This window comes from Garra rufa, unplaced genomic scaffold, assembly GCF_049309525.1.
Source record: "Garra rufa unplaced genomic scaffold, GarRuf1.0 hap1_unplaced_245, whole genome shotgun sequence".
In the NCBI taxonomy this organism is placed as follows: domain Eukaryota; kingdom Metazoa; phylum Chordata; class Actinopteri; order Cypriniformes; family Cyprinidae; genus Garra; species Garra rufa.
Genome location: NW_027394520.1, coordinates 1 through 14,988, shown reverse-complemented (window position 1 = coordinate 14,988; position 14,988 = coordinate 1). Strand labels below are relative to the sequence as shown.

General features: G+C 44.9%; 1 protein-coding gene across 1 annotated transcript; it reads left to right on the top strand.

The window, feature by feature from the left end:
* Positions 1-8,124: 8,124 nt before the first annotated feature.
* On the top strand, positions 8,125-14,972 carry LOC141317058 (extracellular calcium-sensing receptor-like). The gene is made up of 5 exons (XM_073832883.1): positions 8,125-8,418; positions 8,550-9,335; positions 11,400-11,621; positions 11,820-11,943; positions 14,059-14,972. Exons 1-5 carry the CDS (start codon positions 8,125-8,127, stop codon positions 14,970-14,972), a joined length of 2,340 nt encoding a protein of 779 aa, XP_073688984.1.
* The last annotated feature ends 16 nt before the right edge of the window (positions 14,973-14,988 follow it).

Genomic DNA, 14,988 nt, shown 5'->3' with positions numbered 1-14,988 from the left:
TGGAGAACGGAGGCTTCACAGAAGACTCTCTAAACAGAGAGGAAACCTGACAACGTTCAATCCACTAGCTCTTAGGAGTGGAGGTCTCAAATAACCCTTCAGTGAGGGGAGACCTGGCTACACTCACGCCTGGAGGGAAAGACTGGAAGCGGAGCTTCTTGGAGAACGGGGGCCTCACCAAAGGGGAAGCCCAACCACGCTCAATCCGCCAGCTCTTTACGAGTGGAGGCCTCAACACTCTAAGTGAGGAGAGACCTGGCTACACTCACGCTTGGAGGTACTAAAAACGGAGCTTCTGGGGAACGGAGGCCTTCACAGAGACTCTCAGAGTGAGAGGAACACCTGACAACGCTCAACCTCCCAGCTCTAAAGAGTGGAGATCTCACACCAAATATTCAGTGAGGGGAGATTTAGCTACACTCACGTCTGAAAGTACCAGAAGCGGAGCTTCAGGGGAACGGAGGCTTCACAGAGACCCTCGAATGAGAGGAAGCCTAGCAACGCTCAATCTCCTAGCTCTATGGAGTGGAGATCTCACCCAAATATTTTAGTGAGGGGAGACCTAGCTACACTCAACGCTTAGAGAATACCGGGACTCACAGCAGGGCCCAAATGCTGAGAGCAGGGCCCTGTAGAGTGGAGGCTTTGAAACGAATCTCACAGAGAGAAAAAGCCTGACAACACTCGGTCTTGGTGAGCGGTATTCTAATAGTCCCTAGCGAGAGATGCTCGAGAGTGGAGGTCTTAACGAAAATCCCACTGAGGGGAGACCTGGCTACACTCAACGCTACAAGTACATGAACCCACCTCACGGGATACTGTAGAGTGGAGGCTTCAAGTCTGGAAAGAGAGAGCCTTAACAATACTCAGCTTTGGCAGAGGGCACAAAGCACAGAGCACAGCAGTTAGCGAGGCCTAGGCAGGCCTACCAGCTAAATACCACGAGTATGTACTTGTAAGCGGAGCACTGAGGGGAGCGAAGGCTGCAACTGGACGGTTCTCATGCAGGAGAACACATCTAACCGTTCTAAGTCTAAACCATGGGGAAGACCAATCGCCCGACCTACATCATGACGCCACTAGGCGGAAGGAGGTCTGATCAGCCGCAGCGAAGAGCGGAGGCTCCTACAGAAGGACTCTCGATCGAGAGGAAGCCTGCAACACCCTGACAACGCTCACCGTGGCAGGGAAGTCTAGGAGTGGAGGTGCTAACCAACAGAGCTCATTAATAATGAGGGGAGACCTACTACACTCAACCCCCTAATGCTATCTGGACAGAGCTGTAAGCGCTTATACAGGGTTCAAAGGTGAAACCTGGAGGTCCAGATCAGGGCTTCCACCAAGGAGGATCTACATTGTACGCTTCGGTGTAGAGCGAGGCTCACGAGAGCCTACCAGCTACCTGAACTGCCCAAAACTGATAGAACTGTGAGAAATCAGCCTAGACAAGAACCGCCATAGCGGGGAATCTCGTCAGCGCAACTCTCAGAGAGAGGAGGCCTGAAAAAATCCTCACACTTAGAGGGGGGGGGGGGGGGGGGGGGTTCTAAACTTTCCTCTCTCACTAAAGAAACTTCTTTCTTTCCCTTTAAGACAGGGCCCTGGGGAGCGGGGCCTTCAGTGCACTGACTCACAAAGAGAGGCAGCCCATGCGCTCAACCCTGGGTTGCTCCTACCTTCTTAAAAAGAGGGTGGGGAACCTACCCAAACCTCCCGGTCTTCACACTCAGACGAGCGGAGTCTAGAGGGACTCTTACCACGGGACGGGGTAGACTGCCGCACCCAGCGGGTGGGTGAACATGCATATGCAGGTTTGCCACAATGAGCTCCAATGGCGGAGGCTCCAACGAGAAACACTCTCACTCGTGAGAGGGAGCCTAACAACGCTTTTAACCCCACAGGAGTTAACAGAAGTGGAGGTCTAGACACTATCTCAGAATGAGGGGAGACTTGGCTACACTTAACACTCGGGGACAGAGGGGCTCAGATTAAGGAGCCCAAACTAAGTCTCACCCAAGCGGAGCTGGTAGACAAACATGTACATACACACATAACACCCATATATGTCAGTTCGTATACCGGGCCGTCAGAGTGCGTTAGTAACTTCATCATAGGCCCGGCCCCGGAGTTTAAGAGGACAGGAAGGCAGGCGGCCGAGCGAGCGCGAGGGGCAAAAGGAAGGGACCTCAGGTACCCGATTCCCGCCTGCTTTGACGTCGACGCTGGATCGTTTCCCTGAGATCCTGCTTCCTATGCCGCGCATCACGCCTCCTCTGAGACCTACTCCGTGGTGGTGGAGGGCCTCGAGTGGCCACACTAGCCACCTGGCCCTGTCTCCGGTCCTTGGGCCGGGACGGGCCAGGCTGTCCATGGCGTTCGGGTGCGGGTGCGGACCGGCGAGGGATGAGTGATTTGAATGCCGCTGAGCGCGCCTTCGCCTCCCTGAACTTCTCGACCACCGTCTCTATGGATGTGCCGAAGAGCTCGGAAGGCGAAACCGGGGCATCGAGGAGAAAGCGCTTCTCTTTCTCCCCGATGTCCGTCAGGTTCACCCACAGATGTCTCTCTGTGGCCACCAAAGCAGACATAGCGCGACCGACCGCGGTCGCTGTCTGTCTGGTGGCCCTCAGAGAGAGATCAGTGGTGCGGCGCAGCTCAGTCACCTCCTCTGGGGAAAGCCCCAGGCCCTGGTCCAGATCTTTAAGTAGATCGGCCTGGTACGCCTGCAACACCGCTACAGTGTGCAGGGCAGCACCGGCCTGACCTTCTGCCGCGTATGCCCTGCCGTTCAGCCGCGATGTTTCTTTAAGCGGCTTATTCGGCAGGGTTGGAGCCGTGAGTGTCGACGTCCCTCCCGATGAAAGATACGCAGCCAGGGTATCCTCCACCGGGGGCATCGACACGTACCCGTGCTCGCGCATTCCCTGGACATCAGCATAGTTAACGTGCTGATGCCTGTTAATGCGGGCCGAGTAAGGTCTATCCCATGCCTTCTCGACCTCAGTATGGAGGTCGGAAAGGAATGGGAGGCTCAAAGGAGGTGGCCTGACATGGCCAGGAAGATATCTCTCACCGAGCCTGCCGTGAGAGACCTCTTCCTGCGCGCGCCGCCACGGCAGATCTAATCTCGCGGCGGCGCGCCCCATGACGTCCATCAACTCCTCATACGCGGGGCAGGAGGGCTGGACGGGCTCAAAAGACTCATCTTCGCCCATCTCAGCCTCTTCCTGCTCGCCCTGGCTAGCAGCCAACAGAGCACTCGCCGCTGGATCTGAGGATGTGAGTGATAACACATCCTCTTCCAGCAGCGCGCCCTCGTCTCCCGCTGGCGAGCGCGAGAGACGCACACCTCTCTCAAACTCGTCAGCGAGCTCCACCTGCGAACCCCATGATCTCAGCCGCCGGGCAGCCTCGGCTGCCGCGGGACCAGAGCCGCGTGGGGCAGGTGGATGTCCCGATTCCCTCGAGAAAAGCCCTCACAATGAACGCACTCCGCCCCCTCAAGGACGGAGCGTGCGTGCTCCTCACCCAGACATATAACGCACAAACTGTGTGAATCATCCGGTGTCAGACTCCGCGGACACGGATCAGCACACTTTCTAAATTGCTTAACTCCGGGCATTGCCATCATACTCACGCTTAGAACAAGGTGATCTGAAGAACAAAAAGATGGTTGATGTATCCACAAACGCCCTTTTATACTAGTAGGCGCCTTGTTAATGACGTCATGGGCTGGCGCCGGTCAATGTCAAGTTCATTGCCGTTGTTTTATAAGAGCTTCAGAACCGGTCACGCTGAAGGCAGTTCCCATAGTGTCCTGAACCAGGACGCAGCGTAGAGTTCCCTCCGGAAGGGAACACAAGATACTTATCCTTTCTAATAAAAATATGATTTTATTGGATAAACCTAACACATACAAACTAATCTAACATAAACACACGCATTCACACAGGTTGCAGAAAGAGAAAGTGAGGAAAGAATGAGTTTAAAGGAATGAAAATATGAAGTCCCAAGTTTATAGCAATATGTGTAATTGCTTAGACCTGAACAACCATCAATCACTTAATTAACCCTCATATTGAGTCTCTCAAAGAGGTTATTAAACTTTATATCAAATGCACCAGTTCAGTTAGAACCTGGGGGTTTTACTTGCGTTGCCTTTTACTGTGCCGAGGGAATTCCTTTCGCTGTGTCGCTCCAGAAAGGGTTTTCCACGGGGTTGCTGATTGGTTGGTGGTCGGTTGATGTGATGTCTTCTTGGGCGTTGGCTGGATGCGGAGTTGTGCGCTGGTTAAAGTTCAGGTCAGCAAAGACGTTTGGGTCGCGGTTTGCACAAAACTTAACTAGAACACGAAACTCTCAACGAAAAAAAAAAAAGAATTAAAGTAAAAGACAGAAGTGTAACGATCTCCTCATGTTTCGTTTAGAGGAGCAGCTGGCATGTAGGCCAGCGAGCATTCAAAAGAACGCTAACAGCGTCGGAACGCGGCGGCACAAGAGAGTGAGAGCGTAAGAGTAAGAGAGCAAGAGTAGACAAGAAGAAAATTTGATGGTGTCCTGAGTATTTAAACTCAGCTTTTGGACACATCCCAAATGGTGTCTTGACCAATTAAAACATTGTCCTAAGTCGGGGTACTGCTGGTTCCTCCTCCCAAACCATAAATCACAATGTTATCTTATCAGTCCCGTGGTCCCTATTTTCCCGCTCTTGGCAAAGTTAAATTTGGACATGATTTCGATAACAAGACTAAAATACATTTTACAAAGAATTGAATTATAGAAACATTTCAAGAATGCAATTTCGAGTTCACGCATACCAAACACCAATATAAACCATTAAACTATTCAATAGTTATCAAAAGGGACATACACAATAAGTGATTAAAACATAATAGGCAAATGTATGGGTTACAAAGAGTATAGGAAGTTATGCATATAAATGATGAGTTGCTCATGAGTCCTTTTTATCATCATTTTAGGTGTATATGTGAACAGGCAGTTTCCTGTGCCATACTGTGGATGTAAGGATGTGTTCTGTGAGGGAGGAAAAGGTCAAAAGGGTGTATAAAGAATTTAGTCTGTGTCCTGTGCGTGGGGGAGCCCACCAAGCACAGTCTCTACTAGTGATTTCCCTCATGTAATGTCCAAGATGTGCATCTCTTTGACCATTAATCTTGGTTACTTGCCCCAAATTTGGGATTATCAACAAGGGTCCTTTTGTGTTAATGTTGCAAGTTCCTAGTTAGTTAGGTTTGCTTCAGGCTGGCTGGAGCCAGGGTGTCAAATGACAAATTTTACGACAGGGGTCTGGTCATGCTGGAGTTGCTGGAATTTGTGGAGTTTGAGGCTGTAGAAGTGTTTTTACTTCTAATCGAATCTCCTGAATTGTCTGATTCGCGCTGAAATCCTACATTATGGTCGAGCCACTGTAATGAGGGGTCCACTGATTGGTAAGTTGAATCCAACTGCAGTTTATTATAGTGTCCAAAGTGAAATTCAAAATACAAAACAATGAACGAAGACTTGACTTGACTTGAAACAACTCACTAAACAGAGGCTGTGTACATTCATACATGACAAGGGACAATTGCAACATAAGGGCTATAAATACCAAACAATACAGGTCGCAGAAATTACAGAATTTTCTTTTTTGGGTGAACTATCCCTTTAAGTAACAAATTATCTAAATATCTAAAATTATCTACTGCATACTGTACTGGAATAAAACATGTGTCTATTGTCAGGTCAGCAAAGACGTTTGGGTCGCAGTTTGCACAAAACTTAACTAGAACACGAAACTCTCAACGAAAAAAAAAAAAAGAATTAAAGTAAAAGACAGAAGTGTAACGATCTCCTCATGTTTCCTTTAGAGGAGCAGCTGGCATGTAGGCCATCTTAGCTAGATTAATTTACTTCAGCTCAGGCTGCCCTGAGTGTCCTGCTGAGAAGGATGATAATGACTATAAGACCATTCCTATGAGCTGTATGAGACCATACATGTATGGTATGAGAATATAGATCAGTAGAGACTATCCAAACATCCAGACTGCAAAATTCACACCACTCCAGTCTCTACCTCCGGTTTAAGGAGCTGTCAATCCAGATCTCACCATATGAGAGTAAGGCTCAATCCCAATGCTACCCCTTACCCCTACACTTTGCCCTACCCCTCCGTTTGGCGCGTTCACGTGAAGGGGTAGGGGTGTCTCATTTCTCTTTTGGTTGGAGGGGTAGGGGGAAGGGGAAGGGCCAGATAGCTCTCCAAACTAAGATTTTTTGGGACCTCACTTCAAATGAAGGGCTAAGAGAAATTTCCAACATGGCTGCTCACTTGAGCAAGCAGACTCATAAATGCAAGTAATTTTTGCCATTAATAAGGATTTTTATAACAATTTTTCATTATATGTATATTACCTTCAATCTTGTGTTTGTGTTTATGGTGTTGTTCTGTAGTGTAAATAAATGTTTGCAAAAAATCGCTAAAGTTTGCACGATATTACAAAATATATTTTTATGTCATATACACATATGACTGCATGTTAGAAACATGAAAGACCAGTGGCACGTCAATTTGCAACGGTGGTGTAGTGGAGGGTATACGCAGGTATACAGCGTATACCCACTTCTTTATCAGGCTGCTTTGCGTATACCCACTTTTTAAATCCCCTCTGATGCGCATTATTCAGTAGTCTCCTGCATTAGCCAAAATCATGGCAGTCCACCACATCCAGTCATATGTGAATAAATGTAAATATTCGCTAAAAACACCCAATAAAGACAGTGATGATGCAGTCAGGACCGTGGCGCCGGCTTGCTTTGAAATGTATTTGATAATTGCGCCTAATGCGCCTGCGCCCGCTCCGTCTCTCACACCCCAGTCATTTGAATCAGTACATAATAATGAAAACAATACCTTACAAATAAAAAGAAGCAGATTTTTACGATCAGACATTTCTTAAACCAGTGAACCCCTGTAAACATTTCAGCCCAAGACTAGTAAATTAATGCATTCAAATAGAAAGTTCAAAACTAAATTCACAAATTAAGCATACCCACTTCTCCAGGCACCACTACACCACTGATTTGCAATTTGCTGCGCATGTGATAACGCATTGTTTGTTTTGCTTACGGCCATATGTGTACATGTAAATAAAAGGTGCGTACACCGTACATTTGTACTTTTTGCAACATGACAACAATTTTGACATCTTGAAATGTGTGATAAACATCGGCGCATGTCCTCTGATGTAACATTAGGAACTAGCGACTATGTATGATGACGGATAACAGTGTTGTAGTGGTGTCCCATTTCTTAGGGGAAATATTTTAACCCTTCCCCTAGCTTTCCACTTTGTTTCAAGGGACAATTCCACTAATTCCACACTCCTATAGCAACCACTCTAAATGAGAGTTTAGCATTACACCTTGTTTTATTAGAAAAGTATAAGCAAATCTAAAATAATCATACTTAAATTTTTATACATGTCTCGTGGAGTTGACAGGTGACTTTAAAGAAGGCAATTCATGGTTTTCATGTTTTGTAACTTGATAGACTTGAGACACATTTCTCATTGACTGACATAACATACTAACCACACCCTCTTTATTTACAAGTACAGAGCTGAAACATATAACAGCAAAGGTTGGTGGGTATATAAAATAAAGCGTAATGCTCAACTCTTTAGTGGTTTCTAGCAGGAGACATGGGTGTACATTTTTTATTAACGGTGACACTTCTGTGTATTATCAGGCTTTGCCCTAATGTATGTGGAGTTATTATAGGCACCTGCATCCTACAAGGTGATCCTCAACCCCCTGCTCTCTTCGAGGATGGAGACTTTGTCATTGGAGGGGCTTTCACTATTCATTACTATGTGAAGACAGAGAAGCACACCTACACTAGTCGGCCACAACCACCTGAGTGCAGTGGCAGGTTAGAGTTTGATTTTTAAATATATAAATAAATGAATAGAATCCATAACAGAGCAGGGTAAGAGGGTTAAAATGATTGTGCTGAAAGTGTGTTCATAATTGACTTTTTGTTTAAATAAAATTAGTTAACAAAAAGTAAACAAGCATGTAAAAGTTTTTATTAGGAAGCTATTATGTGTGTTTTTCAACAGCATGGACTTCAGGGAACTGCGTTTTGCTCGAGCCTTGCAGTTCACTATCCAAGAGATCAACAACAACTACGATCTCTTACCAGGCATCACTTTAGGGTACCACATATATGACACATGTGCATCTGTGCCAATGGCAATTAAAGTAGCGTTGCAGCTCGCCAACGGATTAGACCTAGTATTTAACGATACTGATTCCTGTGCAAAATATGCTGCAGTTCCCGCGCTTGTTGGTGATTCTACTTCCACGCCGGCCATAAGCATTTCAAGGCTTTTCAGTCCTTTTGGAATTTCACAGGTGCTTGCTCAATATGACTATTGCCTAGTTTGATTTACATGGAAAAATGTATGTATGTATGATGATGTATTTGTAAATATGAAAAATAGCCCAAATAATGTTGTAACTTTTTTCCCCTTTTTGTGCTCTAGGTGAGTCATTACGCAACATGCACGTGTCTCAGTGACAAACGGCAGCATCCTACTTTCTTCAGGACCATCCCCAGCGACCACCATCAAGCGGCCGCACTGGCACGGATGGTCAAACACTTCGGATGGACGTGGATCGGCGCTGTGCGCAGTGATTCAGACTACGGGAACAATGGCATGGCATCATTTTTAAAAGCTGCTGAGGAGGAGGGAATTTGTGTGGAGTATTCCGAGGCCTACTACAGGACCCAGCCACGCAGCAAACTGAAAAGAGTGGCGGATGTTATACGCAAGTCAACAGCTCGTGTAATAGTTGCCTTCATGGGCGCAGGTGATATGAGATTTCTCTTAGAAGAGCTGAGCCAGCAGCCTCCTGCACCGATGCAGTGGATTGGCAGCGAGGCGTGGGTTACAGACCCACAAATGTTGCGGTTTAATTTTTGTATTGGTGCTGTAGGCTTTGCAATTCCGCGATCTGTTATCCCTGGTCTTCGTAACTTTCTACTTGACCTGTCTCCAGAACAAGCGCTAAAATTTCCCCTCCTGACAGAATTCTGGGAAAGCTCATTCAGCTGTAGTCTAAAACGGCAGTCAGTTTCTTCTACTGGTATGCCAGAATGTGATGGCACAGAGGACCTGCGCGATTTACACAACCCGTACACAGACACATCACAATTGCGGATCACAAACATGGTGTACAAAGCCACATATGCTATAGCTCATGCTCTCCATGGCATCATCTGTAACGAAAAACAATGCTTCAAACACATCAAAGTTGATCCCCGACGTGTAAGTTTGCTTATCATTGTCATAGGTGTATGCAGGACTAGACGAGACGATATTCACAAATACAATATATTTAATATAATTCTCCAAGAGGAACAAGGCAGGAACACGAAGAGCTTTCACACACATCAAAACATTAAGGACCGACAATACACTGAACTCAAAGACAGACTCTTAAAGACAAACTAATCAAGATACACAGGTGACATGGATGACTGATAATAAAACACAGGTGTTACAGATGACGGTGACGAGGGCTAAACCAAAAGACAGATCAACGGGGGGAAGACAAATGGGAAAAACCAATGACAAGACAGACAGAACTGTGACATTACGCCCCCCTCCGGAAAAAACGAAAAAACGAAAGGGGCGGAAAACCAGGAAACCAAAGTCAATGAGGGAGGGGGCTCCGGCGGAGGACGCAATCCCCGGAGGAGGACCAGAACAAAAGTCCAGGTAACACAGAAGACAGTCCATGGGGGCGACGACGGAGGGAGGAGCCAGGGAAGACACAGGAGGGACCTGAAGCAGGAGGAAATCCACAGGACCCAGACCACAGCCATGATGACGGCCCACGGTGGAGCCGACGGAGGGAGGAGCCATGGTGGAGGGAGGACCGCCGACTCCATGGGGCCGACCGACAGAGGCGGAGCAGATGGAAGAGGAGCCCGAGGCGGAGACGGAGAGCCGATGATCCGGGGTGACGCCGAGGATCCGGAGGGCCAAGGTGGAGCAGGCTCTGGCGCCCGAGGCGGAGGCGGAGTCCTGGAGATCCGCGGCGGAGCCGGAGCGACAGAGGATGGAGGCTGTGCCCGCAGGAAGGAGGAGTCCCAAGGAGCCGGTGGGACGGCGCGACGAGGCACAGCCGGAGGAGCAGAGTCCTGAGGAGCCGATGGGGTGACGACTGACCAGGGCGGAGCCGGAAAGACGATGGAGCCCGGTGGAGCTGGTGGATCGATGGGCGACGGTGAAGAGGAGGGCGTCGAGAGCCGTGGTGGAACCGCGGGGTCGAAGGGCCGAGGCGGAGTCCAGGACTCGGAGGCTGGAGGCGGAGCTGAGGAATCCTCCAGCCGAGGCGCCGATGGAAGCTGGCAGCCCCGCGGCGAGCCCACTGCACAGATGTTGGGCTGAGGGTGAGCTGAGGGGCTGTCAGGGGACAGCGGTGGCCAGACAGACATGGCAGCAGATGACAGAGGGTGGGTGGGTGACAGGACAGGACAGGACAGACGGATATTTCCATATCAAAGTCAATTGAGTCCTCAGAGTTATCTTCGACGAGATCCGAGAAAAAGTCTATTAAATCCCCAGAATTTTGTCCAAGCTCACCCTCAGTGGTGGTGCAGTGGGCAGGGCTCTCTGTAGCCCTCTCTTGCTCCACGTCATACTCCACCGTCGCGGATGTTGCAGTCGGCTCTCGCACCTGGTCCGATGTGTCCGGCTCTGGCTCTGTCGCTCTTGGCTCTGGCTCTCCATCGTCGGTGGGCTCGGGCTGCAACTCCGCTTGTCGGGGTGATGTTGGGCTGGGTTCTGGGTCAGGTGTGGGGCTGGTGTCATCCTCCGCGTTCGACGAAGATCTGCTGGACACCAGCACCCACACGATGTCATAGGTGTATGCAGGACTAGACGAGACGATAGACGATATTCACAAATACAATATATTTAATATAATTCTCCAAGAGGAACAAGGCAGGAACACGAAGAGCTTTCACACACATCAAAACGTTAAGGACCGACAATACACTGAACTCAAAGACAGACTCTTAAAGACAAACTAATCAAGATACACAGGTGACATGGATGACTGATAATAAAACACAGGTGTTACAGATGACGGTGACGAGGGCTAAACCAAAAGACAGATCAACGGGGGGAAGACAAATGGGAAAAACCAATGACAAGACAGACAGAACTGTGACAATCATGAAATAACTGAACTTTTCAAAAACAAAAGAGACTGTAAATATTCTAAATGTAATAGATTATGTGTACAGTATACATTTAACTTTTTTATAGGCCTACTATACAATATGTTGAACCATATCACATTTTTTCATGTCCATCATGTAGGTTTTTAATCAGCTGAACCGTGTGAAGTTTACTAAAAATAATCATTCTGTTTCATTTGACACCAATGGAGACCCTGTGGCCACATATGAACTTGTGAACTGGCAACTTCAAGGAGATGGTTCAGTTGATTTTGTGACAGTTGGTCAGTATGATGCATCCCAGCCTAAAGGCCAAGAATTCAGTCTGAGTAGAGCTGTCATTTGGTATGATGGCAGAGAAAAGGTATTTTGTCGTTGTTGTTACTTACCACATAAACACACAATTGTTTTTGTCATGTACATATATTAAATAAAATTATGAAAAAAATCCATAAAATTCTATATATAAACCTATATTTTAAACATTGTAGTTTTACACTATTTTTACCCAAAGGCTTTGTCAGTTTCTGACTCTGATGCTGTGTGTACCTGTTACCTGCAGGTGCCCGTGTCTGTGTGCAGTGAGAGTTGTCCTCCAGGTACTAGGAAGGCTGTGAAAAAAGGAAGACCTGTCTGCTGTTATGACTGCATTACCTGTGCAGAAGGAGAGATCAGCAATGAGACAGGTATTTTTGACATTCTACATATTTATGGGTCAACTGATAAATAAGTAAATAAACACCCATTGCTGTGACTGTGTATCCACAGCATTTTTTTCATATCATGTTGTATGTTTTGATACTTGAGATGGCAAGTGCTAGATCTGTATGTTTAAGTCAGAGGCATAAGAAATTGAAAGTACTATTATTGCTTGTTATATAATAAAAGGCTCTACAAATGGGCTGGTTTTATTAGCAACAGTCAGATAATGATATGCTTGCTGTCTAAATAGTGTCAAATGGTTTGACCTTGATTACAAACACAGCTTTGACATGCTATGATCTCTCATGTGTTTCCACTTGGTAACAGAGTTCTGCAATATGTGTTTTTTTAGACCAACCTAGAAATAAACCCTGGTTCCCTTGGTACCCCACCCCCCACCCCCACAAAAAAGTCTGTTGTTAAATGTAAAGGACAAACAAGGACTTTTATTGGCCTTTCAGTCGCTCAGGCATATCATTAAAAATAATCTTTAGAAATATATTTGCAGTTTCATGATGTCACGATTCTCCCAATTTCACATCTGGGCATTTCAAATAGGTTGAAAATAATAATTAATATTTTAAAAGTTAGATTTAATTCCTGAAACTAGCAGTATGTGTATATCCTTTACGGTAACCTCTTATACATATTAATGAACTATTTGCACTAAGCGCCGTGTGCTGTAGGCTAATCATCTAATTGACCTAAATGTACACAAGCAACACTGCTCTTATGAAAATGATCCATGGTTTACTACAAATAATACAAAAAATTACAATTGTAGTTAAACCATAATAACCATAGTTGGATTTTACTACACTAAAAACATTTAAAACTATAGTAAAACAGTAAAACAGGTTATAGAAGTTGTATAAACAGGGGGCAAAACATGGTTACTACACTTTTACTATAGTAAAATCATGGTTAATTTTCATATCAGTCGAATTAATTGAAAACTGTACATTCAACAGGTATAAAATATATCTAGAAGGAGAAAAATACTGTTAATGAAAAGACAAGCGCTAATGTGCCAGGTTAGTGGGGAAATATATTTATTTATTAAGAATGTAAATTTGGAAGGGAAACATATTTATAGGAACATTTCAGCAGGTTGAAGATGCGTAGTAATAATCTACATTCTCGTGAGAAATTGTATGTCAAAAACTCCCGAGCTGTAATAAGTAGAATGTGGAAGTAGTTGTGCAAGTAGTCCATATCAAACACATTTTGATTCTTCATTCCATGACCCATTTAAATGAGAAAAACGAATCAAGTAAAAAGTAATAATATTTACCCTACACCTTAAAGACATGTGATTGACATATTTAAGATATAATTTCCTTTTTTCCTTGACATGACATATGTTGCACCACTTAAATTTTGCAGACAAAAATAGTGAAGCACTTTTGATAAAGATGTTTAAGATGTTATTTCTTTATGAAATTGTCTGTCTTATGAAATTAATACAATTGTATGTATGTTGTTAGGGCAAAAAAAAAAAAAAAAAAAAACAATATCATTGACCCTTCTTTAAACACAGAGTTGGTCATTCTAAAAAAGTGTAGTCTGATAATCTACCCAACTCAATCCGAACAGAGTCCTTAGCCATCTTCAAGAATCGACTAAAACACATCTCTTCTCCCTCTAACTTTAGCACCATCTATTCCAATTCTATTCTTAAAAAAAAAAAACTTGTCCTTTTAGACTTAAACTCTATTCATTTACTTACTGCTTGTTTTATTTAAAAAGAAAAAAATAACACTTGCTTCTCTGTTCTTTTTGTATTCTCTCCAACTATTTTAGGCCTCTAACACTATTTTGCTTTTGCTTTTTTATTCTATTTTCTTTTCATTTATTATATAATTAAAAAAAAAAAAACTTGCTATGTGTACTGCGTTAGGCTAAATGAGACTTGTCATAACACTTGCATGTTATTGCTCTTTTGTTGATTTTGATTGCTTCCATTGTCCTCTTTTGTAAGTCACTTTGGATAAAAGTGTCTGCTAAATTTCTAAATGTAAATGTAAATAACCAGCATGTCTACATTTTGTCCTGTGGTTCATGAATGGCTGTTATGCACTGACTTCTTGATCTTTCAGATTCTCTAGATTGTCACAGATGCCTACCTGAGTACTGGCCCAATAATGAGAAGGACAAGTGTCTCCCTAAAATAGTGGAGTTTCTCTCCTGGGATGAGATCCTTGGGATTATACTGGCTGCTTTCTCTATTGCTGGTTCTTTAGTGGCTTTGAGCATAACTTTAGTGTTTTACAAAAACAGGGCCTCTCCAATAGTAAAAGCCAACAACTCAGAGTTGAGCTTCCTACTTCTCCTCTCATTGTCTCTGTGTTTTCTCTGTTCACTTACTTTTATTGGTCGGCCCACTGAGTGGTCATGTATGTTGCGTCACACAGCATTTGGGATCACTTTTGTCCTCTGTATCTCCTGTGTTCTGGGGAAAACAATAGTGGTGTTAATTGCCTTCAAAGCTACAGTTCCGGGAAGTAATGTCATGAAATGGTTTGGGCCTCCTCAACAGAGACTCAGTGTTTTTAGTTTCACTCTTGTACAGGTACTTATATGTGTGCTTTGGTTAACAATATCCCCACCTTTTCCGTATAACAATATGCATCAGTACAAAGAAAAGATCATTCTAGAATGCAGTTTAGGATCAGCTGTTGGTTTCTGGGCTGTACTGGGTTATATTGGCTTCCTAGCTTTACTTTGCTTTGTTTTAGCTTTTCTAGCCAGAAAGCTACCTGATAACTTCAATGAGGCTAAATTTATCACATTCAGTATGCTAATATTCTGTGCTGTATGGATCACCTTTATTCCAGCTTATGTCAGCTCTCCAGGGAAATTCACTGTAGCTGTGGAGATATTTGCTATTTTAGCTTCAAGCTTTGGTCTGATTCTCTGTATTTTTGCTCCTAAGTGTTTCATTATTGTCTTTAGGCCAGAGCAGAATACCAAAAAACATCTAATGGGCAAAGTACCATCAAAAGCCCTCTGAGAGGCACACAACTGCC

What these genes read in the sequence shown, in the direction of transcription:
- LOC141317058 (XM_073832883.1), top strand. Translation starts at nt 8,125, where the DNA reads ATGGACTTCAGGGAACTGCGTTTTGCTCGAGCCTTGCAGTTCACTATC. An exon ending in TCAAAGTTGATCCCCGACGT is followed by an intron (nt 9,336 to 11,399) that starts GTAAGTTTGCTT and finishes TCCATCATGTAG; the next exon opens with GTTTTTAATCAGCTGAACCG. An exon ending in AGAGATCAGCAATGAGACAG is followed by an intron (nt 11,944 to 14,058) that starts GTATTTTTGACA and finishes TTGATCTTTCAG; the next exon opens with ATTCTCTAGATTGTCACAGA.